Genomic DNA, 26313 nt, shown 5'->3' on the forward strand with positions numbered 1-26313 from the left:
CCGTAAATCTGAAATTGCCTGTGGATAGGAATTAATGTTTAAAATACACTATTTTTCCTCTGTAGTGATATTGGGATATGCCCTCTGGTCACTGAGAGCAGAAAGAGCATCCACTGTGGTCAGAGCAGACAGGACTTTCTCTTAATTCCTGTGAGCCATGTTTCATCACAATTTTCATACGTACTACTTAGCTAGGAACTCAGAAAGTCTAGACTAGCATTTGTATTAAACACATCTGGATATTGAGATATAATATAAATACCATGTCACTTAATAAAATAAAAACCTGATCTTGCTCAGGGCCCCAGGGTGAGTAACAGAATCTACAATCAACAGAGGGCTAACCTTATTATCACAGCTGGCCATGGTATGCACTCCCAATCCCTGCATCCTAGGGCTGAGGCAAGATCAAGAATTGAAGCTAGATCCTGTCTCACCAAAGCAAAGGGCCTTTAGCTCAGTTGGTAGATGATTTTCCTAGCATGCAAGAAACCATGTGTTCAGTCTCCAGCACAATATAAAATGGTTCTGGTGGCATAGGTCTGTAATGCCAACACTGGGTGGTGTTTTAAATTGTATTTCTTAGGAGCAGTGGTATATTGGGCCTGTTGTTTGGCTGGCTATTTGCTACGATGTGCTTCTGTTTTAAGACAGGCTCTCTATACCCATTCTGGCTTTGAACTCTGCCACCTCACTGATGCTGGGATTTCAGGTGCACACTGCTGAATCTGGCTTTGAATGTCGTCTTCTCTTGATACTGACCTCTCAAGCTTCTTCTCAACTATGGGAACATCCAGCCCCATGGCTTGCTTGGTGATCTGTAGCATCTCTGCAATGCACTGAAGAGTATCTGAAATCCAAACACAGCCCTTACTATTTCCCCAAACACTAGAATATGATAGTCTCAAGTTGAATTTAGCTGTGGCCACAGATTTAAATACTAGTTTATTGCCTGTAACTTAAAGAACTATTGCTTGTTCACTATCCTCCACCCTACTAATTCAAAGTCTTCTAAATGATGATTTTAACAGAAGAAAGAGTCAAAAGCAAAAGAGCTAAATGAACAGCAATTAAGCGTTTGTTAGAGCTCACAGGATCCAATCACAGTGTGAGCACTGGGATAGTGCCCATGAACAAGTAGCGGTCCATGTTTGCCTTTAGAAAAGCCTGAGAATCCATATAACTTCCTTCAGGACCAAACACTACAACTTCTACCACACAGCACCTTGCCCAAACTACACCATCCATTCAGAAAGGAACAGAGATATCTGAATCACAAGAGGTCATTTCTTCTACCTGGTGTCCAAAGCAACAGACTTGTAATAGACAAGCTATTACTAAATTTACTAAATAATTTCACTTTTCCTCCCTTTTTTTTTTTTTTTTTACCTTTCCCATCTTCCTCTGGACTGCGTATCACGGCTCTCAGTGTGTGGAAGTAACCACTTGCTTCTTTACATCTATAGTGCAGTCGCATGCAGGAGAACTTTGGCTTTCCAAAAAGAGTAGGTTCAGGACCTAACATAAATGAGTACATTTAAAATTGTTTTTTCACATAACATTCTCTTCCTTTACTTCAAACACACAGTTAATTGTAAGCATATTTCTTTTCAGAATCTAAATAAAAATAAGTTATAAACTTTTGGTGATTTGTAAAAATGAGTTGGTTTTTTTTGAGGTGGTAGTGGTGGTTTTCTGGTTTTTCGAGACAGGGTTTCTGTGTAATAGTCCTAGTTGTCCTGGAATTCGCTTTATAGATCAGGCTGGCCTTGAACTCAGAGATTCTTCTGCCTACGTCTCCTGAGTGCTGGAATTAAAGGTGTGTGCTACCACCTACCATTATAATTTTTTTAACTTATTATTTCTTATGTATACAGTGTTCTGACTGCATGTATGCCTGCAGGCCAGAAGAGGGCAGCAGGTCTCATTATAGATGGGTGTGAGCCACCATGTGGTTTCTGGGAATTGAACTGGTCCTTTGGAAGAGCAGTCAGTGCTCTTAAACTCTGAGCCATCTCTTCAGCCCCCATAAAAAATGTTTTTATAGCATGTGTTAATCATGGGTTTCATTATTAGATTTCATGTATGTACATGTTTTCCAGCCCTAACAAGGCACCCCTGTTCTGCCCTCTGTTCTGTCACAAATGTGATTTAATGAGGCCATAAGAACACTTCTTCAGTAGTAACTACTTATGCTTTTTGGTCACTGGCATTTCCTTCACAAGGCACAAGATGAAAGCAACCATACCCATCACTAGTCTCTAAAGAAGAAAAGGGAAGTCCATCACCACAGGTGGCTTGGAGGATCCTCTTGTGTGAATTAATGTGTTTGCATTTACCTATTTCTATTTTTTCCAGGTCTTCTAGACTTAGCCGTTGATACTGGTTTACTTTATCAACTTCATCATCATAACTAGAGAGAGGGAGTAAAAAGAGGGTTAAAAGCAACTGTCTATTTGTCTTTGACTCCAAAGCTGAGGTACAATGTAACAAGCTACATATAAAATAAAATCTTCCCAGCATGCATTCTAGAATGAAGTAAAACATTTAAAAAAAGTATATATAAAAACGAGCAACAGCCCAGCACTCAGGAGGCAGAAGCAGGTGAATCTGTGTGAGTTCCAGACCAGCCTGGTCTGCTTACCAAGTTCCAGGACAGCCAAGGCTACATAATAGAAGACACTGTCTTTTTTTTTTTTTTTTTTTTTTAAGGTAACACACGCAGATCAAAAACTAATGGAGAATTTTACATACAAAAAGGAAATCAATTACAAGGCAAAAATAATTTCAGCTTTATAAACAAAATGCAAATGAAAACAAACCTAGTTAAAATTGGTTTAGAACACCCTAGTTAAGGAATAATAAGGACTAATGGGTCTGATACCTGAATTAAGGAAGCAAAGGATCTTGGCCTGTGCTAAAAGGCTTGTGGAATGACAGGAAAATGGCCACTCAAACCAAGCCAAAAGGAAAAGGAATATTTAATTAGGAAATACACGTTAAACCTATACCCTGGACAGCTCCAGAAACAGGCATTTCAGCTTTGGTAATGACATGGTTAACTGTCTTTTTGGAGATGGCGCTAACAGATCCACCAAAGTCACATAATTGATCATATGCCTGTAACCAAGGAGACACTGAAAGTCGCATAATCATATGCTTGTAACCATGGAGACACTGATGTGTGCACATGCGTACACACAAGCCGTGCCTCTCTCTGCAGAGCTGCATCATTCGAAGGCAAAAAGCTGCAAGGAATTCAGTGTCTAACAGTGGGGAAAATACCATAAGACCAGCCATGATGAATGGCCATCCATGATAAACAAATGTTCGTAGCATTCAGGTTTTGATGAACACCAAGTAATACTAAGCTAAAACAGCGATAACTCAATTTTCAAACATGATAATTTAAAGGGCTCAATGAAATTTCATATAGACATGAAAACCACAAAAAACATTAAGAATTCTCAAAGCAAATTATTTGCCAAAAACAAAATTAAAAGCTTTAGTGGGTGACAACTTACTAGGCCACGTAGTAGGCAGAGTTAGAAAGCAGCAGGAGCACGTCCACATCTCTGTGAGCAGCATCAGTGAGGCTGAACAGACATGATACTCAGATTATTTTCATCCAGTTTTTTTTTTGCAAGCATATTCCTACTTAAGATAAAAGATTGCCCCATGAAAATGAAACAGTTCTACTTCTAAAGTTAAATCTAATACTAAAACATCTATCCATTTGGGGAAAAGAAAAAAATCTTAAATTTCTCTCCACCCCCACCTTTGAGGAGGTGGGGGTAGATTTGGGTAAGGAAGAACAGAAAAAGGGCCTGAGCTTTCTAGACATGGCCAGAAGGGAGCGCACTCTTCAAAGAAAAGGACAATGTAAGAGCGGGAATTGGACAGTGATAGAGAGGTGGTTTACTGGGAAGAAGAAAAGAAAACGTGACACCCAGTAGGAGAAATCATGTTAATTCACATTTGCAGTGTTCAGAATAGCATGCTAGGCACCAAGGGTATTTTTGCACTACTAAAAACAGCTATTTTGAGAGAATGAAACAGTTGTGAACATGGAGTAAGGCAAAATCACACTCCATTTTCTCAGTATAGATTTCACTTCCTTTTCAAGGAATCAGTAAACACTGCCCAAGGCCGTTTTGTCGCATTTCCCCCATTTCAAATACTGAAACAGATTAGAATATAATTCAGTGGAGGGCTGAACTATTAAACCATTAAAGACATCAGTAAGATGCACATCTTGAAATTTGTCTAATAAGGAAACAGCCAAGGATTAATACATAAGTAATCAACAGGCAGGTATAATCCAAACTCAAATGAAAATTTTAACCTAAATCTAATCTGCATGAGATGTCTTTCCAGACAAATTGATAAAACCACATTCTGATGGCTAATTTTTAGATTGTGCCAGAATGTCTTGCTTTGGAATTATCAAAGAAGTAGCAAAAAACAAAACAAAAACCCAAATAGGAAATATCTATTGTAGATGGAACTTAAGCCACTAATTAATTTGCCCAAGAATGAGGTCCTTGTTAGAGGAAGGTACTATGTTGGAACCTCAGCATCATTCTGACCCCTGGGCAGGGCACGCACAGTGGCATGGCCCCATCATTGCTACATCACTCATTACACCCCCCACCCCCACCCCCTGACCCCTAGGTTACCCAGTCTTCCCACTGCTACATGCTCTCAACCTGCCAAAGCTGACCCAGCTACAGTTCTCCCCTTGCGAGGAGTGGATGGTCTGGTTAAAGTGCATGTCCCTTTCTCACTATCAGTACTTTCTCAAATACAGCAGAGACTGAGTTCTGCTGCTTTCATAAAGGAGTTCCAGTATATTGCCCAACCTTATAGTCTCACCATTCATGATACATACAGGATTTTAACCAACAACCTACTACTACCTGAAGAACGCAGATGAATTTTGGAGCAGGCTAGAGTCCATGCAGAAATTCACCAGACTTATGCAGCTCACTCTACTGGGTCAGAGGCTGTTCCAGGTCAGGAGCCCTTTTGGAACTACAATACTGGCTAGAGATTTTACGACCTGACTCATGGCTGGTCTCCGTAAGGCTGCCCTAAAGCCAATAAACTGAAAAACTTCTGAGGAAAATCGCTCTCAGTTCCTTGAATGCCTTACACAGGCCTTCTTACAGTACACTAATGTAGACCCTATGGAGACAACTCCTTATGACATACTTTTTTCAGAGCTACCCTGACATTAGGGCTAAACTTAGGCATCTAGAGCTGGGATCCCCTAACCTCACAGGCAGAAGCTTTAAGAGTAACTTTTAAGGTGTACCATGGGAGAGATAAAGCCTTTAAACACAAATACCAGATGCTGGCCAAGACCATCCAACTGGTCTCAAAGTCTGCTCGGGATCTCTTGTCCTGTGGGGCCTGAACTTGCCCCTCGTACATCAGACACGGACCGCCCTCCAGCTGACTTCCTAGCCCTGGCCATGGACAATGATGAGTGAAAGGGTCCAGGCTCTCCTGACCCGATCACTGTCATCTCGGTTAGGGAGCCCCGGGTAGACATTAAGGTATCAGGGCAATCCATCTCCTTTCTTTTGGACACCAGTGCCACATACTCAGTCCTGAGGGAGCTTTGGGGATCCACCTCTCCTCATCTCCCTATTGTCAGGATAGGGGGACAGCCTTACCTACCTCACCAGATTCCACCACTCAATTGCATTTTCAGGGGAATTCCCCTTACCCATTCATTTTTGGTTATACCAACTTGTCCTGTGTCCTAACCGGGAAGGGATCTTTTAGCCAAGGTAGGAGCTTCTATTTCTTTTGCTCCCCCCATTTGCCTAATTCCAGACTTGCCAGCGGCTCCTCTCCTCCTCCTAACCACTCACCCTACTGGTTCCAATATGTTGTTTCCTCTACCAGCCTCTCAGGTAGGCCTCCAAGTCTGGGACACCTAGAACCCTCCTGTGGCTAGACACCATTCCCCCATTGTCATGCAGTTAGTTACAGGACCCCTCGAGGTACATCACTCTAGTCCAGTACCCACTCCCACTCCAGAGCCTTAGGGGACTTAAACCTATCATCTCCTACCTCCTAAGGAGAAGGTTACTTCCCCTACATCTCTCCCTTTAACACCCCTATACAGGCAGTTAAAAAAACTAATGGGACCTATCGCCTGGTTCAAGACCTCCGGCTCATTAATTCGGTAGTGGCCCCCTCCATCCTGTGGTACCTAATCCTTACACACTCCACTATCCCCTCAGGGACCTCTCATGTCTCAGTTTTAGATCTTAAGGATGCCTTTTCCTCTATCCCTCTCAACATTCAGTCTCAAAATACCTTTGCTTTCACCTGGACTGATACCCGTGCCTCCACAGCATACCTGAACCATCCTACCTCAGGGATTCCATGACAGCCCACATCTATTTGGCCAGGCTCTAACTTCTGATCTGCTGTCTCTGTCTCTCCCCAATATGTAGATGATATTTTACTTTGCAGCCCGTCCTTAGAAGTTAGCCAGACTGACACCTCCACTCTTCTAAATTTCCTGTCCAGCAGGGGCTATAGAGTCTCACCTTCTAAGGTCCAACTGTCCACTCCTCAGGTCACCTACTTGGGACGAACCATCACCCCAACTCACAAAGCTATTACCTTAGACAGAAAGAACCTAATCCAGTCTCTTGCAGTTCCTCTACTAAAGAGGAGATTTTGTCGTTTCTAGGAATAGCTGGTTTCTTACACTCTTGGATCCCCTCCTACTCTCTCTCCTTGCTCGTCCCCTATGAGGCAGCTCTTGGCTCTCCACATGAACCCTTCCTTAACCCCATTACTAAGCCCTTTCAGAAACTCACACAGGCTCTTCTCCAGGCGCCAGCCCCTCATCTTCCAGACCTAACTCGTCCTTTCTCCCTCTACAGAAAAGGAGAGCTACACCCTTGGAGTTTTAGGTCACTAACTCGTCCTTTCTATGTAGCAGAAAAGGAGGGACACGCCCTTGGAGTTCTAGGTCACCATTTGGGACCTTCCTTTGCACCGTAGCGTATCTGTCAAAGAAACGAGACCTAACTCCCCAAGGGTGGGCACCCTGCACATGCGCTTTAGCAGCTGCTGAGCTCCTCATTCGTGAGTCAAAGAAGCTAAACGTTGGGTCACCCATCACTGTCTTCTCCCACCACACCTGTCTCACCTCCTAACTTACAGAGGCTGACACACTCTACCTCCTTCCCGACTTCTTTCTCTCCAAATGGTGCTGGAGAAGATGCCACACTTACTTTCCAATCCTGCCCGCCCCTCAATATCTCAAATCTTCTTCCTCAGCCTGATACTATTACCAATCTCACTCCTGCCTTGAAACCTTAGAGGAACTATTGCCCTATCCTTCACACATACAGGAGGGCACACTACCTCAGGTCACCTATGTGTGGTAAACGGATGGCATGAGGGGACCCGTAAAGCAGGCTATGGCATAGATTCAGATACCAGGGTTGTGGAGGCACAGGTACTCCCCGCCCACACTACTAATCAGCAGGCTGAATTAGTAGCCCTCACACGTGCCTTCCAGTTAGCACAGGGACATTCCCTAAATGTTTACACAGACTCCAAATATGCTTTTCATATCTTCCTGTCCCACGCTGCTATCTGGAAAGAGCGCTGGCTACTTACTACGAAAGGAGGATCCATAACTAACTCAGGTCATATTGTGGCCATGCTAAAGGCCTCCCACCTCCCCAAAGCTATAGGCATTATTTACTGCTGGTCTCATCAGATTGACAACTCCATTATCTCTAGGGGTAACAACCGGGCTGATGAAGCAGCTAGGACCGCAGCCCTCCAAGACCCAGATCTACCTCACCCACCACAGGGAGTTCATACACTAACAACCCACGTCCTCACAGTCACCTCCTGACACTGGACAAATCCTGTCCTGTCTACACCAGCTCTTTCATGCTAACAGTCAGGCTCTGTCTCATTTTGTCAACGCTTACTTCCAGCTCACTCGTGAGGACTTGCATTTCTTAAAAACTATCACTGCCTATAGTAAAACCTGTTAGATGTCAGACCCTATCTCCAGGTATTGTAGTCCCCCTTTTCCCACCCACCAGGCTAGGTGCTTTCTTCCAGGGACTGACTGGCAACTTGACTTTACCCACATACCTGTAGTCCTGGTATTAATCGATACCTTCTCGGGGTGGGTAAAGCATTTCCTACCACTAACAAAAAGGTCCAGCAGTCTTTGACATCCTTCTCAGGAAAATTATTCCCCAGTTTGGAACTCCAGCCTCTCTTCAGTCAGACAGTGGTCCTGAGTTCACCTCTCAGATCTCCCAAACCCTATCTAAAGCTCTCAACATTCCTTGGTGTTTTCATATCCCGTATCACCCCCAGTCCTCAGGGAAGGTAGAGCAAACTAACTGTTCTTTAAAAACCGTTCTTGTTAAAATGTCACAGGAACTTCACCTTGACTGGGTAAAGCTCTTGCCTCTGGCTCTTTTCAGGCTTAGGGCTCTCCCCAAACAACCCCTTTTCATCTCACCCTTTGAACTCATGTACAGGCGGCCAGTTCTAACTCCTGGCCTCTCTTCTAAACTCTCACCTCTCCCTGACCACCTGCTTACACCCTTACTCCATCATCTCCATTCCCTCCTACGGAACTTACTAACCACTCCCTACCGCAACCATGTGCTAACCCTGTACATCCCCAATTAATATTGGGGACCAGGTCCTTCTCTCTCCTCCAGACCAATGCCCCTCACCCCTTCCCCCTAAATGGCAGAGCTCCTTCAAGGTAATTCTTGTCACTCTAACAGCTACTAAGCTTGAGGGCCTTCCCCACTGGATTCACTTGTCTCGTCTCAAGCCTGTTACTTCTCCACCTGAAGCTCACCCCTCATATACAGCTACGACAACAGGACCTTGTTCCCTTAAGCTTCAGAGGACACCAAGATCAACTACTTTGCCTCCTATTTCAGAAGAATAAAGTTTCACTCCTGCAATCACACTCTGCCAGACTGAGACCCCATATGCTTTCCTTCCTGATCTCCCTTCCTGTCCTCAGGTGATCTGAACGCTCCTGTTTCTAATAACACCCTGCTCATCAGTCTCCTATGTATCCTTCAATAACTCATTCAAAACTTCTAACCAATTAGCTGTTGTTACAGGAATGCCAGCTGGAAGCCACGGATCTAGAGACATAAAGACCACCAAACATATGTGCCTCCTAAGTAAAGGTAACCAGACAACAATGGAACAACCAGCTAATAGGCTATTAATCCAATTCTGGCAGGGTACTAAACACCAAACTATACTATAGGATCATAACTACAAGCTCAAAATTAAGGTGCTTTCATTGGGTTAACTATATCTGTAAGTTTTAAAAATGTTAATGCTTTCAGCCAAGTCGTTTCTAACATAAATATGCTGCTAATGTGTCTAATACTTATATTTTCACAAACTCAGAGGATTCTTGTAAGTTTCCAGGGAGCCGAATTGGACCCACCCAGACAGGTCAGATTCACTCCAGATATTGTTCAGTCTTTCCCTGGTCCTGGGACTCCCTTCCCTCATCGTGGGACTCCCCCCCCCTTGGGAATCCTGCCCTCATGTTATGATCCTCTGCCCCTCAAGTACCAGGATCTAAGAAAAAAACTTTCTAAACTTAACCCTGTCCTCCACTCTGCTAACATCTTATCAGGTCTACAGAGGTGTCAGAGTTCCAAACAGCCAGGACGTGGCAGCACCCCAGCTTTCTTAGGTCCCCCAGTAGTCTTGAGAACTCGATGCCCTTATTCCCTAACTTGCCACATCTAACTCCCCACCTTTTTAATAATAATGAGGTGGGATTGTTGAAACCTCGGCATCACGCTGACCCCGCCCCCCTGACAATGGGCAGGGCATACACAGTGGTATGGCCACGTCACTCATTAAGGGGCTGCTGCATAAGGACTCAGTATACATGCGTGCGCTTCCCCTTTTAAGCAAGCGCCTCTCACCATCCCCCCTCCTCCTCCCAGTTGACCAACACCTAACCCCCCTTTATCCTCCTCTACCAATAATCTCCATGTGGGTTTGTTGACTCGTGGTTCCTTCGCTGCGGCAAAAGAACAACATACTTCATGGATTTATCAAAACGTTCACTTCGGTTTTCTGTGTCAGTATCGCCTTGTTTTAGTTTAAATCCAACACTGTTAATTTAAATGAACTCCTCAATTTTCGACTACGCTTAAGACCTCAATGAATGAATTAGCACAGAGGCAACTAATAAAACACAGACTGATTCTGGCAGCTAATATCTGAGTAAGAGACCATTAAATTAAGCGATCCCGGCGGCTTCGCAGAAAATGACGCAGATACAGTAAAAGGAATGGAGCTTTTCACATGGATACTTACTGCATTGTGAAAACTGCTGGTTGTACCGAGCCGAGCCACACCACACAAATTACATCACGACACAATTTTTATACGAAAACATCTAATTACAGTGTTAACTTCCATCCTGGCTGCCTATTTGGGGTTAGTATTTACATCAGTCAAAAACAGTATGTCCTTATCTAAAAGCATTTGGCACGAAACAAGCGGTCGAATGTTGTCGGCCTTTCCCCCACCCCATTTTTACTGCAGTCTTAGGTGCAGTATATGATCCCCCTGCCCATATGCCCACCCCCCCCCTTAAAAAAGAAAGAAAAAGCACATTCGATACGAACAAGAAAGAAAAAGGAAAACCCCTTATTTATAACTCCCCCCCACCCCCAGCATTTCTGCTACCCTAATCATTTTTGTTTTCCTGACACTGTGGCAAACCCTCTTTCCACACTATAAAAACAAAAATTGCCAAAACCACATGCAGCCCGACCACGGAGACAATGGTCGCATAAAAGGCGCTGTCTTCCGGGGACATTAACATCAGGCTTTGGAAAAGAAGTAGTTTACAGGAAAAATACAGCCCGACAGGTACTTTAACCATAAGGCCTGTAAAGAGGAGGAAAATCTTAAAAGTCATAGCGAGAACACTATCGGACTTAGGCTCCACAGCGTTGGCAGGTGGTACGCGGGGCGCTGGGGGCGGTGGCCAATGAGAGCGTGGCATCCTCTGTCTGCACCGCACCTCCCGTTTGCAAAGAATGGCGCTACTGCGAAGTCGTCGCCAGTCACGCCCACTTCCGTTGCGGCCGGCTACCAATGCGCGTGCGCATTGCATCTTGGGCATCTTGTACCCTCAGTGGAGAGCACAGACCCCGGCCCGAAGAACTGGGATGGGAGGGCTTGTACCTCCGTTTAACCTGATAGCAGAGTTCCAACCGCTGCCAAGCAGCAACACCCTGCCAAAGGGCAGCCGAACAGAGCGCAGGGGAAAGTCGGGCAGCCTCTTCAGTTCTGCAGATGTTAAGGGTCTCCTAGTTCCTTACAAATCTAAGTTTCCTCTCTGCAGTCACTGGAGTCCGGCTGTTTCAAGGCAACTGGGGCAGCTAGAACGCAGGCAGGGGACAAAGTCCAGGAAAGATGCTCCTATCCAGTGTCTGCGGGGACGGACTGTGAATGCCGCGGCTGCTGCCGCACTGCGCCTCACCTGATGCTGGACAATTCCCACCGCCACTTCAGGCCTCCCCTGCGTACGCCCAGAGGCTTTCCACAATAGTTTATAAAATCTAAGGCGCTGCAGAAACAGTCTTCAGGATAATGCACTGTTCTAACTTATTCCCAGGACTGAATCTTATCCTTGGTCTTGAGAAAAATCTGGTAGAGCGCAAGGACAAAAAGACAAAATGGTCTGGCAGTGAGTTCATGGAAGACACAATTGCCATACAAGCCCGGAGCCCCAAGTTCTATCTGAACCTACTCTTTCGCACAGACAAGCCCGGAGCCCCGAGTTCCATCTGAACCTACTCTTTCACACAGAACAGTCGTGTTTGGTCGCTAATGCCCCTCCCCCTGCAAGATACATTTTTGGTGGCGTCACACTGTGTAACAAACTCGTTAGGAATCAGGCTGGTCTCAAAATCACTGAGATCTGCCTGCCTCTGTCTCTCAGCGCTAGGATTAAAGCATTGTGCCAGCTAGCCCAGAGCTACCTTGTCTTCCACCAGGGGCCCAAACGTTTTACATTCAGTTAACAAACATACAATAATTCTATAGAGAACTTACATGCATGTTTTTTCATGGAGAGAAAGGGGAAACCACACACACATGCACACACATATGAGAGAAATATCAGTGGCATAAGTAACTCCAAAATCCGTGGATGACAGCTACAAGACAGCTGAGAAGAGACATAGAAAGGCTCTTAAGATGGTGGCAAATGAACTCTCCAGCTGGCATCTCCGTGGAGAGTGACCCACCAGAATAATATGTGAGGGTCTGAAAAAGTGCCACCAGAAGAGGAGGCAGAAGAGAGCACTGGAAACCATTCTGGGACTCCTCCCTAAGCCCACACCCACAGGGAAATGGAGCAAAGAAGCCCTTACTGTGGTAAACCACAGAGTGATTAAACACCTCCTATACAAACAGAAAACAAGCTGTGTGGTGGTGGCAGACACCTTTAATCCCAGCACTGGGGGGGGGTAGAGGAGGGGGAGGGGCAGAGGGAAGTGAATCTCTGAGACTGCCAGGGTTACACAGAAAGACCCTGTCTGGGAAAAAGGGATCGGGAGGGAGAGCATGGGAGAAGAACACCCGGCAGAGGCTGTAACTAGCTCAGGTGGCAAAGGCTTGCTTAACATTCATGACACCCTTAGTTCAAAATATTTAGGTTGTGCGTGCTTATAATCCCAGTACCTGAGAAACGGGAGGGAGGCAGGAGGGTCAGAAATTCAGTGATCTGCTATAAAGTGAGTTGGAGACCAACATGAGGTCCTATCTGAATAAAGAAGAGAAGCAAACAACCACCCTACTTAAGCCAACAGTGTGGCTACTGGCTCCAAAACATCAGCCCCACCATGTCTTCCATCAATCTTTCTATCCCACAGCTTCAAAGAAAGCAGTTTCTAACAAAGCAGAAACCTCGAGACAAGAAAAAAAAAGGCTGGGAAATGGCCACACACCTCAACCACCTATGAAATGCAGCCAGTCTAATATGGCCAACCTGGAGGAGAGCCTTCCGGGACCTAAGTGAAGACTGTCAAGCCTTGGCAGCTGTGGGTTTCACAGAGGAGCTTTGGACACCTGGCTCCACGGCCACCTCTTGAGCAGTTCATATTTCTTTCAGGCATCCCTTTTGCCCTGGGTGGCAATGGAGCTCCTCAATACACTTCCACTTTAGACCTGAGGCAGATTCCTTGTGTTAAACAGCTGACAAACACAACCACTCAGGCTTACACTAACATCCTAGAGGAAGAAGAGAGTAACAGTGGGAGCTCTGGCCAGTGAAACAGGAAAAGCACATTCCCATCATCATTTTCGGTGACTGACCAACCATGGAAGAATTAGAAGACCAAATGATATACCGGGAAGAGAAGTGAATCTAATAATGAACTAGAAATTAGCCAGGAGATCCAACCAGAGGCCCACACTTGAAGATGCCCTAATGGACAAGAAGAAAAGATATACATATTTGGCCAGGTGTGGTGACACACACACCTTTATTCCCAGCACTCAGGAGGTACAAGAAGGATCTCTCTGAGTTTGAGGCCAGCCTCTAGAGAGAGAATTCCAGGATAGTCAGGGCTACACAGAAAAATCCTGTTTTCAAGAAACAAAAACATTGGACTGGAGAGATGTTTCAACCTTTAAAGGCTAGGCTCACAACCAAAATATAAGAAACAAAAACATAAGTACGTATTTTGTTTGTTTGTTTGTGAGCCACCATGTGGTTGCTAGGGATTGAACTAAGGACCTCTGGAGGAGTAGTCAGTGCCCTTAACCACTGAGTCATCTCTCCAGCCCTAACAACTTATCAACCCCAGAACATTAAGCAAGTTGAGTCCTTAGACCATGCCTCCAGCTCACCTGGGGTCACAGTCAATTAGGGCCCAGCCCCCATGGAACTTCTCATCACCAGGTAGCAGCAACTTCATGTAGCTCTGTAAGAGCTGGCTGATGAGTTCCTGGTGGCTTCTCTGGTTTTCCTTATGCAAAGCTTCATGCTCTTTCTCCTTGGTAAATATGGAATAAAGATCTTCTGTCACTGGAATGCCTTGCATCAAATCTAGGGTAGAAGGGTTAATGCTATCATCATCTTAGCTCTACTAATGTATCTTTTAGAAAATGAAAGAGAATCTGTGACCTAAAACAGTAGATATCATAAAAGAAAACATAAGCTTAAATCTTTCCCACATTAAAGTATGTTTAATTTTTTTAGACTGGACACCAAAAGTATGAGCAACAAAAGAAAAAAACAAATTGGATGTCATCAAAATTACAAAGTTTTGTGTTTCTGGAAACATTTCATGAGTGAGAAGACTGAGCTTTCCTAGCTTCATACATGTCCTCCCTAAGGCCTGGCAACCTTAGCCATGGTGCTGGCAAACAGATGGGCATCTTCCTACTCAACCACTTCCTACTCTGTGTTGCGTGCAGTACTGTACACTTTTCTGACAGGCTCAACCTTATTTATTTCTCCCCAGCCCCTGTGAGTAGCTCTAATGCACGTGAGGACCTCATCTCAAATGTGAACATTACTCATCCTATAGACTTGGGTGATTGGCTAGTACCTAATTGGAAGATGGTACTCTGGGTGACAGGGAACACAATCCCACAGCACACAGACCAGTTGGCACAGATAATGTGTAGAGAGTATGTTGGACTAAGGAAGATGAAGTTTCTACTGGCATAGCAGCATGCCCCTCTGCTTACACATCCTGTGGAGGAGGGTGCTGTGTAGGTGAGGTGTAGGTGAGGCCAACAGTCTGCATGGACCTGATACAGAATCTAGGGTGTGCCTGATGATGAAGGACCTGGCCTTGTGGGTCTTGTGAGAAGCCAGTTTGGTTGCTGAAGTCATGGGCATCACCTAATCCTGAGTGGAAGCTGCTGCCCACCTGTTAATGAGGGGCTAGCTCTCTGCCTGCTGTGAGTGCACCTTTAGTGTGGACTCAGTGGAAACTTACGTGCAGGGACAAGGCTCAGTGGAAGAGATCTTAAAAAGAACCAGAAGTTATCTTGTGTGTGTGGTTTTCTTTTTCAATAAAATTCGAGCTTTTTCAAACTAAAAACAAATTGCATTTCAAAATGCATTATCATAAAAGTGAAAAAATCCACAAACATGAGAATATTTACAACTCATTCATCATGTGAAGGATTTGTATACTTAACACATAAAGAACTCCTAACCACTTAGCAATACAACACCAATCCAACTTTAAAACCAGCAAAGACGAGCTAACTTCCTCTCGATGGGGTATGCAGCTAAAGCTTTAGTAAACCTTAAGAGTCCATTCCCTCATGAAGACAGATCTAAGGCAGCTTATGGGAAAGGAAGACCTGTCAGCCGCTGGCCTCACCCAAGGACCCAATCAGCTTCTATTGCTACTGGCTCTCTCTCAACTGCAAGGAGACCAAGGTAGACAGCTAAACTGAGGCTGGCACAGAGCCCCGAACTCTAGTGACATAATTAATATATACATTAACCAATGAAAGGAAGACATCTCTTTTTCCCTGTTGAATATACTACTAAAATCCAAATCTCAGTCAGATATGGCTCATGGCTTCAATCCCAGCTCTCAGAGACAGACAGCTGGATTTCTGAGTTTGAGACCAGCCTGATCTATAGAGTGAGTTCCAGGACAGCCAGCATTACAGGGTGAGACCTTATCTTAAAGGATCCAAGTCTCTAATCTCACCTCATACGTCTCATTTCTGGCAAATAAGTCAAACTTTATTGTTTTGTTTATGGAGATTAAACCCAGGGTCTCCTATCTGCTAGGTAAGTACTCCAAAATTGAGTTACAACCCAGTTCTGAATCCAACTTTTTTACAGTAGATCTCGCCATTCCTACCTGGTATTTGCTTGGGTTATTTTATGTATGCTAAAATAATCAGATGAAAGAAATAGAATTTAAAAAATATTCTTAGGGACCACAGATCAACCATGTCATATTTGTTTCTAATCCAGAACACTCTACTTTCACTTCAATCCTGTAAAATGACATTTTTGTGAAAATTAAATTAATATGTTAATGCAGGAATTTTATGGGTAATCTATTTTCCCATTTGTTTCTTCTACAAAGTAGCAAGTTGGTTGAGATAACCTGTAAATGCAGTACCTTAATGCTCTGTTAAATCATGCTTATGGAAAATGATGGTGTATTTGTATGATAAATGACCAACAGGAAAAGAAACCCATCTGTTTACATGGCTTGAGCAATAGGAAAATGAATGCGTTATGAAGATTCTACATATTGAGGTTTTGGGGTAGAGCATCCCACACACACTGGGAGCTTCAATTCTGTTTTTCTGTCACTCGAGTAACGGACTATTTAATACATCTGGAATTATATGTTTCCTTTGTTGCTCCAGCCAAAAAAATTTGTCAGGTGCTAAGCCTGTGAAAATTTAAATTGATTTATTAGGTAAGGTGCTCAATACAGAAACACAAATACATTACAAAACACAATAAATGCAAGAAGCTGAATTCTGCAAAGTTCCATTCCCCAAAGGAGCTGCAGTCCTAAGGAAAGAGAACATTTCTGCTCTTACCTATGACGGCTTGCCTATAAGCATCCTTGAACCGACTGAGGTAGTACCTATTTGCTGAGTTAACTCCATCTTTCATAACTCCTGCCAGCTTCCTTTCTCCTGTTCTTGTAAAGTCACCCTATCAAAGAAAAGACAATTTGTGGAAATGTATTCACATGTAAGAATGTTCTCAAAATGCATTGGAACTTTCTGTTTAAGACAAGAACTCCACAGGCTTCCAAATTGTAACTCTAAAAACTCCCAAGTATTGTTTAAATTAAAATATGTACTAGTGCAGGGCGATAGTGGTGCACACCTTTAATCCCAGCACTCGGGAGGCAGACAGGCGGATCTCTGTGAGTTCGAGACCAGCCTGGTCTACAAAAGCTAATTCCAGGACAGCCTCCAAAGCCACAGAGAAACCCTGTCTCAAAAAACCAAAAAAAAAAAAAAAATACTAGTAATTGACTCTGATCTAAGCATGTCAAATAACTATATGTAATATTTATTGATGGCATCAAACCTTCAGTTAGGTGGGCCTTTAAGGCAAAGCCATTCCTGGCAACTTGTAGAATTTCTAAATAAAAACCAACTATATAACAAATACCAAAAAGGCAAAAAATATCTTTCAAGGCTCATGCTGACATAAAATCAAAACTAAAATTTTGAGGGGAGAGGAAGGGATTTGTGACAGTCTCATATCGCCCAGACTGGCCTTACTCTGTAGTCAAGAGTGACCTTGAAATCTTGATCCTCCTGCCTCCACATCTCAAGAGCTAGGATGATAGGCACGCACCACCATACCCATGAATAGAGGAGCAGTGATTTCAAGTGCCTCACAGATAAAAAAGGTACAGCCTCTTGCTCTGCTCCAGCCCACTGTTTTTATACAAGACAATCTCAGAAACACGCTGTGCTTCTCCAGCCCTGTCAGAGAAAGTGTGCCGCTCCGGGTGGGCTGTGAGGTTTCAAAAGCCCACACCAGACCCAGTCTCTCTGCCTGCCGATCGGGATGGAGCTCTCAGCCTCTTCTCCAGCATTATGCCTATTGTGCCTGCTGCCATGCTTCCTGCCATGATGGTAATAGAACAACCCTCTGAAACTGTAAGCCAGACCCCAATAAGTACTTACTCTTAGAAGAATTGCCCTGGCCATGGTGTCTCTTCACAGCAAGTTTTAGCACACAGGCCATATCCTAAAACTGTCAATTAGGAAGAACATATTGCCAACAAGTTGCCCATTTTCAAGGAGTCTTAGTATAGCAACTCATATAGATGGAAAGGCACACATGTGCACTCTAATGCATTCTAACTCAAAGGAAGAAAGTGGGTGGTGCTTGGATAAGGCAGTCTAAAGCTTGTTTTCCTTAATTATTAAAAATGGTTTCTGGGCCGGGCAGTGGTGGTGCACGCCTTTAATCCTAGTACTTGGGAGGCAGAGGCAGGCAGATCTCTGTGAGTTGAGGCCGGGCTGAACCGACAGCCTCAAAAACAATACAGAGAAACCCTGTCTCATAAAAACCAAAAAAAAAAAAAAAATGTTTTCTGGGGCTAGCTCAGTAGTTAAGAGGACTTGTTGCTTGAAGGACTTGCAGAGGACCTGGGTTTAGTTCCCAACACCTAATTCAAGTAGCTTACCACAGCCTGTAACTCTAATACCAGGGGATCTGACATCTTATGGCTTTCTCAAGTACCAAAATGTATGTGATGCACATAAAGTCATACATGCATGCATACATACATACATACATACACACGGAGCCAGATGACATGGCTCACTTTTATAATTCCAGCTGAAGTTGTACAGTACCAGTTTGGCCTACACAGAGGCCCTGTCATAGAAACAAAACAAGTTTTTATATGTATTACTCAACCAGAGCCTAGACAAGCTGATGTCTGTTGAGTCCTTAGTTCAACTTACTTTGGCTTGGGTTTTCCTAGGAATCAACTGTGGGCCTCACACATTTTGGGCCAGTGCTCTACCAAGCAAGCTACACTTTGTTAGATGAGAAATCACCCTAGAAGAAATCATATCTTGGAGGAAAATCAACATAAACCTAATTTAAATACTCAACCACTTCCTACTGCCCATAAAGAGTACCCTAACACATTGAGAATTCGGTCGCCAGTGGCTGTATAGTTTTGTAGGTTCTTCAAAAAACTCAATTTATAACAACAAAACTAACAAAGCATTCCTTCAGCACATACTATGTGTCAGGGAACAGTCCAAGCCCACATATCCTATAACAATCTGTCACAGTGGGCCTAGTATTTCCACTGGACAACTGAGGGGACCGAACAGATAAGTGACTTGCACAAGGTCATACTTTGTAAGAGGCAGGCTTAAGATTCACACTCAGAGAAGACAAAAGTATCCCAGGATAGGTCAGGTCCTAGTAGACATGTTTTATTTGTATACAGCTTTCAGATAAGCGCACAGCCAGGCATGGTGATGCATGGGAGGCAGAAACAGGAGGATCTCTATGGATGGCTAGGACTACACAGTGAATTCAAAGACAGCCAGGGCTACATAATAAGACCCTGCCTCAAAATAAAATAAAATAAAATAAATGAACATGGGACCTTAGAAACAGCAGCCTTCTCCAGAGATAGTACACACCCCCTCGGATACAAACAGGCCATCTACATCCTAACTATGGGCTCCTGCAATAGACATTCCAGAAAGAAATCAAGTACCCAGACCTGTTATCTGAGCCCAGATACCTTTTTTTTTTTATCAAAAACAAAGTTGGTTTTGAACCTCAGTTAAAATGGCCCACAATGACTGCTACAGTTACCTTCAGAGCAGCTGTCCCAGCATACTGTCTGCTGATAGAGTCTCCGTTGTTAGCCCACATTATCTGGTAGATCCGATTACATTTCACAGGTAGCGGCTGCTCCGGGGGCATCACACCTAGCTTTTTAAGCTAACATAAACACATTATCATGAAATGTATACTATAGAAAAAGAAAACAAGCTAACATATAATTTATTTTTTTATAGGTGTGTGTGTGTGTATGTGTGTGCGTGCGCGCCTGCGCGCACGCGCATGCTGCTAAATATCAGGAGGTCACAGGGCAACTTTGGGGAGTCAGCACTCTCCTTCCACCATGTGCATCCCACTGTTTCCCTCAGACTTTAAGACAGGCTTGCCTAGAGTTCTCAATCCTCTTGACTCAGGCTCATGAGGGCTGAGATGACAGAAGTGTACCAACATGCCCAGCTCGGACATTTTTTGAAAAATAAAGCAGATGTTAAAAAACTGGCAGATGTGGTGGCACACACCTTTAATCCTATCACTCAGAAGACAAAGGCAGGTGGGTCTGTGGATCCCAGGACAGTCAGAGGTACATAAAGAGACCCTGTTTCAAAAATACTTATTATTAAATAAAGCACTGCTATCACAATCACTTTTAATTTTTTTAATGAATAGGCTAATACTACCATATTTTGCCTGCTTTAAATTTGCCTAAGAAGTGAAGCCAAATACTGGGAAAATGTGAGGAAACAATACATGAACTATAACTGAGTAGTAAGTGCCAGAGTGCAGGGGCTTTTGTTTTATTTACATGAATTATCTCATTCACTCATCAAAACAATTCTGTTTTAAAGATGTTAAAACTCAGATTTGGGGAGGTTTCCATGTGGTGGGGACAGGGCATAATTCACAAGCTTTACTGACTAAATCCTACTTTAAAAGAACAGAATGGAGCCCTCAAAGAATAGTTGGGTTCTATGTGGGGCAGAGAAGCAAACCAGAACTACATTAGGTGTTTTCACTTTAGACTGCCACATAGGAAGTTGGCTACCAGGTGTTCTGGAGAGCTGAAAGATCTACAATGAGACACTGAGGTAACAAATGACATCCATAGAGCTGGGGCACAAGGGGAAGGGACTGCTTCTGTGTTGTTGTCAAAGGAACTGAGTCCCAGAGAGCCATCCGCTAACAGGGATGCAACAGGCAGGGGGGTGGGATGCATTCTGTCTGAGACCATGGTCTTCTCTAGTTCCCATCCCCCCAGCCCCACTCTCCCCCATTCTGCCAGTGCTAGCCAAACAAACTCACAGCCCAAAATGCAGAAGGGTGGGTTTGAAGCTCAGAGGAAAATAATTATGTAACACCCCAAACAGATTTAAACATTTGCAAGTTGAGTGTTTAAGAAAATGCTATCACATTCTACTTCTACCAAGTTACTTACATTTCCCAGGTTTTTATGCAACAAGAATCTCTGCATGCTAAGAAATGTTCCACAGAGTATTTCAACTTTGAAAAGATGTCTCCCTAATATTTACTCACACACAAAGTGTAAACCATTTTAAAGTGAATGTTTATAAGCAAATGGACTCCAAAATACCTGATGTTCCATGACCACTCGTGCGATGGCGGCTTGGACCACGTTGGTACGATCTAGGCAGTCCATGCAATTAACTCGAAAAATTCCTTCTTGCTTACATATTACCCCAGCTTGATCAACCCTTGTTAAAAGAAGCATGGGGTTAATGAGACACAACTCTTAAAAACACGGCAGCGGCAGCAAGGCTGGCAACTGTAGGCACAGCCTGGTACTGCGGCAGTAGTACTGAGCGTTCTTAAGACTCCACTGCTGAGTTACAGAACAACTTGGCAATGAGGTATTGCTACCCATTTGGGAACTCAAAGCCAGGATATGAGAATCTGAGAGAACAGGTGGCTTCCCTCCCTCTAACAGTGGAGCTGCCACAACCATAGGCAGTGGACTTGCACACAGTTATAAACCAGGAGACACTTTAAACACCATCTTGTTCCTCCCTTTCTAACTCCAATAGGAACTGTCTCAAACACACTAATCAGCTTTTCCACCTGCCATGGAGTCAGGCAGTAAGCCTCTGCTCTCTAATTGCTCAGGCCACCTGTGTAGGCTTAACATCTAATCAAATGTTCTCTCCTGGCCTTTAAGACCTTTTCCTGCCTTCTTATGTCTACCTCCTGGAGTCTGGGCATGCTTTCCTTCTTTGTTAATTTCAAAATGCCTAAAAACCGAATACCTTTAAGCTCTCCCTCCCATGTGAGATGGCAAAAGAGGAAGACAAAATGAAAGCCACAGAGAGGGGTAAGCTTAAGTCCTTCAAGCTCAGTAGCGACGATTGCACGTCATTTCCCCACTATCGGACACTGCTCCCTGCTCATGGGGAGCCCTATGTAATGGCGGTACTCGTGAAAAGGAAGGAAGCTGAGCTGTCGGCATAATGCTGCTGTGTTGATGTTTAGCGGTACTAGACGGACACATGATCTCACAGACCAAGATCAAAACAACTGTGAAATACTGTGGTGGTTTGAATAAGAACGGCCTCATAGGCTCCTTTATTTGAATGTTTAGTTGGGAAGGATGAGGAGGTGTGGCCTTATTGGAAGAGGTGTGTCACTAGCTGGGCTTTAAGGTTTCAAAAGCCCATGGCCATTCCCAGTTAGCTGCCCCCTCTCTCTGCCTTGTTCTTGTGGCTCTGAGGCAAACTCTCAGCTACTGCTCCAGTACCACGCCTGCCTGCCTGCTGTCATGGACTCTAACCCTCTGGAAACATGAGCCCCAAATTAAATGTTTTTTGTTTGTTTTATAAGTTGCCTTAGTCCCAGTGTCTCTTCACAGGTATAGGAAAGTAACAAATACAAATACATACCAACACCACTTCATGTCAAGAATAATGTCGTAAATGGCGTCCGTTAGGGTTTGAACATTCTCAAACTTCATTCCTCGGCTAAAAACCATTCCCCCAAAAACAAACAAAAACCAATCTTTAGTATTCTAACAGAGATATTTTTTAATTTATTTAAGATAAAAGGGGTTTGGGGTATAGATTAGTGCATAGCTTTCCCAGCATGCACAGGCTTCAATTCCCAGTACTGTTAAAATAAACAAAGCTGAGAGTGGTGGTGTACTCCTTTAACCCTAGCATCTGAGAGGCAGACACAACTTTGAGTTTGAGACCAGCCAGGACTGTATTGTGAGACCCTATCTCAAGAAAACAAAACCCGGAAGACAGTAGCTTTTTATATTTAAATCACATTTTATTTACTTATTCTATTTGTGTGCATGCTTGGGGTGTGGAGCACATATGCCATGGTGTTCACACGTGGAGGCCAGAGGACAACTTTTAGGAGTTGGTTCTCTCCACCATATAGATTTTAGGGCTCAAATTCAGGTCATCAGGCTTGGTAGCAGGTGTCTTTACCCACTGAGCAATCTTGCCAGCCCCTTAGGATCTTTAAAGTAGTTAAAAAATCCTAAAAGAACGGTTACCACATATATATGATTTTAGTACTACTGTATACTAGGAATTCTATAGTGAATTTGCATTTGAAAGCACATCTACAAAGACACTGAAGCATTATTCACAGATGCCTCTTTTCCCACAATTCCTCACAATCCAGGCAGAGTGAGGCCTGAAGCGAAAGCACCCTGCTTTCACAATATACGTATGTAAACTAAAGGTGTGAGCCACAGGATTCTCTCATGGCTGATCAATCAGAGCACACTAGGAGTTTACCAGAGGGACAGGAGCACTGCTCGCAGTGAAGGCAGCCAGCAGGATAAGGACAGTCTACCACCTTTGCTATGAATGCTGTGTGTCCTGCAGCAGCTGTGATCATGAGTTCCCAATACATTTTGGAACAGAAAGACTGTAAATACTTTAGTAACGACATACTCTGAGGCCTAGCCAAAGCAAAGCTGACGGACACTTATCAGCAAGTAAACATGACACCCCTCCCTTCTGAGCAAGGAGGAAAGGACATTTTCCTTCCCAGCAAAGAGCAGAGAAGGTGATGTCCTTTTAGCAGCGGCTGCCTCTCAGGAAGACACTTACCAGTGCTCGTGGAAGTCAAAGGAGACGTAGGTGAGCTGAGAGTTGTTGAAGAGCAGCACCTGTTTCAGGTAAGCATCGCCAATAATCTTCTCCCTTCCAGCCTGGTCTACCAAGTTAATAATAACCTGTGAGAATGAAGAGCAAGAGAAGGCTAAGATATCTAGCTAGCCCTCAGAATCTTCATGTGGGATTACATTTTAGAAATATCTTAAAGCTGTGCTTACAAGCCAATCCACTCAAGCGTCAATTTTCCCATAAAATTATTTATCATATAAAGTTAGCTTTATGAGAACTTTTGACATCAGTGGTGATAGTTCCATATATTTGCAATAGCCAACAAAAACACAAAGTAAAACATGCTTCTTTTTAATAGCAAGTTTTTTTTTTAAGATTGTTAATCATGTGTATATGTGTGTATGTGTACCCCCAGGGGCCAAAGCATCAGAGCTCCCTGGAACTGGAGTTAGAGGCTGTTGTGAGCCACCTTATTTGGATGCTGGGATCTGAACTTGGATCCTTTAGACCTCCATGGTCTTGACTGCTGAGTCATCTCTCCAGCCCAAACAGTAGGTTTTTTAAATAGGTAGAATAACTTAAAAACAAAACTACAATGTAAACATTGTAAAACTACTGAAATGTGTAAAAGAAAATCTGAATAGATGGAAATATGTACCATGTTGCTGAATCTCAAGGTCCAACACTGTCAAGACATCAAGTCTCCCCAAATTAATCTGTACACTCCACAATCCCAACCAAAACTCAACCAGGTTCTTTTCATGGGCAAGACAAGTTAATTCTAAAGTTCACCTGGAAGAGCAAATGTGTGGGAAGGTTTGGAAAGCAACAAACACAGGAATTTTCCACATTTGGAACAATTCTATACATTCTATGTAGCAGGCAAGCCTGTAGAACTAGAGAGAGGCAACTGACTCAAGAGAACAAGGCTGACGGCAAAGACCTGAGTCCACTGGGAGGGGAGGGCGTGCTAAGCACAGCTCTGTGGCAAGCACGTGTGACTATGTCGGGCACGGGGAGAACTGTGTGACTACCAGGAAGAGACTTACGGTAGCCCTGCATCTCTTTAGTGAAACACAAAGTAAATCCTAGATGCATCAATGACCTAGATGCTTTTCTTCAAGTTAAAAAAGAAAAAGAAAAAGAGCCCCAAGAAAACTTAAGAGTAATTTTTTCACAGCTGTAGGTGGGAGCATGACCTTTAAGCATCATATAAAATTCAGAAGACAAAGGAAAAGGCAGACAGATGTGAAAACAGAAAATTTTAAATCTGTGTACAAGTGACATTATAAGCAAGGGTTAAACAAACAAAAGAACCAAGGAACTCTTATGAGAACATACCTGCCACATAAAATCAACAATTTATAGAGTACCATAAATAGAATAAGAAAGAAAATGGGTAAAATCAGTAAAAAAAAAAAATCAGGAAACTTCATACAACAGTCCTGTTATCGGCCAAATGCAAATGTTAAGACATAAATGTTTTTACCTAAATACAGGTAAATTGGAATACTAGACATGGACTGCATTGGGGAACAGTGAAAACAGGTTCCCACTGTTTCTGGGAGTATAAATCGTGTGACCTCTTAGAAAATGTTTTTAATTTACTATAGTTTATGTTGGCTGGGTGGGTACATATATCATAGAGCACATGGTAGAGAACAGAAGGTGACTTTGTGCAGTTTCCCTGGCCCTGGTGTGGTATCTCTGAAGGGCAAACATCAACTTTAAACGTACATACTGCTTAATTTAACAGGCTTGCTTACAAATTTATTGTGTATAAACAAGTGCCCTAAATATGCATGAAAGATGTTTTCTTGGACTTTTAAAATTGTATTTACTGCTGGGTGGTGGTGGCGCACGCCTTTAGTCCCACCACTCGGGGAGGCAGAGGCAGGCAGATCACTATGAGTTTGAGACCAGCCTGGTCTACAAGAGCGAGTTCCAGGACAGCCTCCAAAGCCATAGAGAAACCCTGTCTCAAACCCCGCCCTCCAAAATTGTATTTACTATTGGGGGAGGCAGGTGGCATGCACATGCCAGGGTGCAGGGGCTAGGGTAACAAGTTTGTGGACTGCTCTCACCCCCTCCCTCCACCCCATATGTGAGCTCCAGGGATCAAAACTAGATGTGACGGACAGGCTTGCTCAGTAAGTCTCAACCCGCTGGGTCATCTTGCCAGCTTTCCACTCTGGTTTAGTTGCTTTTCTTTTTCTTTCTTTCTTTCTTTCTTTCTTTCTTTCTTTCTTTCTTTCTTTCTTTCTTTCTTTCTTTCTCTCTCTCTCTCTCTCTCTCTCTCTCTCTCTCTCTCTCTCTCTCTCTCTCTTTCTTTCTTTCTTTCTTTCTTTGAGGGAGGGTCTCACTATGTGGAACAGTGTCTACCTCCCAAGTGCTGAATTAAAGGAGTGTGTTACCACATCCAACTTACTATTTTTTTAAACTGAGTTTTTATGGAACCCTTGAATTTACTGTGTAGCCTAGGCTGGACTAAAACTTGCAATCCCCTCCACATCCTCCCAAGTTCTGGGACTGTGGACATGTACCACCATTCCCAGCTTGGCAAGTCCTAAAGGTCCGTCAGTGGGGAAAAGGCTAGCAGCCAGAGATCTTAAATAAAACAAAGCTACTGCAGAACAGTGTACAAACACAGTTCCTCGTGACTTGAATTTCCATTGTGAATGTGCTGGTGTCAGGCAATTCTTGCTACAAAAAGCAAATCACTAACTCAAATCTCAGAACAAGTCCAGAAGTAGCAGGGCTGAATTCAGTGAGTCCAGAAGCCACCGGACACCTGTTCTACCTTTCTGCTCTGCCATTCCCTCCATTGTTTTTCCCCAGCAGCATATTGGATAAACGCCC

The 26313-nt window shown here is 43.7% G+C and overlaps 1 protein-coding gene across 6 annotated transcripts in view; it reads right to left on the minus strand.

Moving 5' to 3' along the window:
* The window catches only part of Inpp5f (inositol polyphosphate-5-phosphatase F), a 104722-nt gene that overhangs the window by 2934 nt on the left and 75475 nt on the right, over window positions 1-26313 (minus strand). For 5 of the 6 annotated variants that reach the window (XM_013112985.3, XM_040753262.1, XM_013112989.3 and 2 more), the window contains 10 exons: window positions 23440-23564; window positions 22255-22332; window positions 20955-21075; window positions 19397-19525; window positions 16621-16738; window positions 13933-14131; window positions 3525-3596; window positions 2340-2413; window positions 1390-1518; window positions 763-850 (listed from right to left, as the gene is read on the minus strand). In XM_013112985.3, the coding sequence (XP_012968439.1) occupies window positions 763-850; window positions 1390-1518; window positions 2340-2413; window positions 3525-3596; window positions 13933-14131; window positions 16621-16738; window positions 19397-19525; window positions 20955-21075; window positions 22255-22332; window positions 23440-23564 (1133 nt within the window). Of the gene's footprint in view, window positions 1-762; window positions 851-1389; window positions 1519-2339; window positions 2414-3524; window positions 3597-10380; window positions 10622-13932; window positions 14132-16620; window positions 16739-19396; window positions 19526-20954; window positions 21076-22254; window positions 22333-23439; window positions 23565-26313 lie in introns of those variants that run through there. The other variant, XM_013112995.3, reaches the window with a different exon arrangement.

Source organism: Mesocricetus auratus, unplaced genomic scaffold (assembly GCF_017639785.1).
Source record: "Mesocricetus auratus isolate SY011 unplaced genomic scaffold, BCM_Maur_2.0 Super-Scaffold_4256, whole genome shotgun sequence".
NCBI classification, from domain to species: Eukaryota; Metazoa; Chordata; class Mammalia; order Rodentia; family Cricetidae; genus Mesocricetus; species Mesocricetus auratus.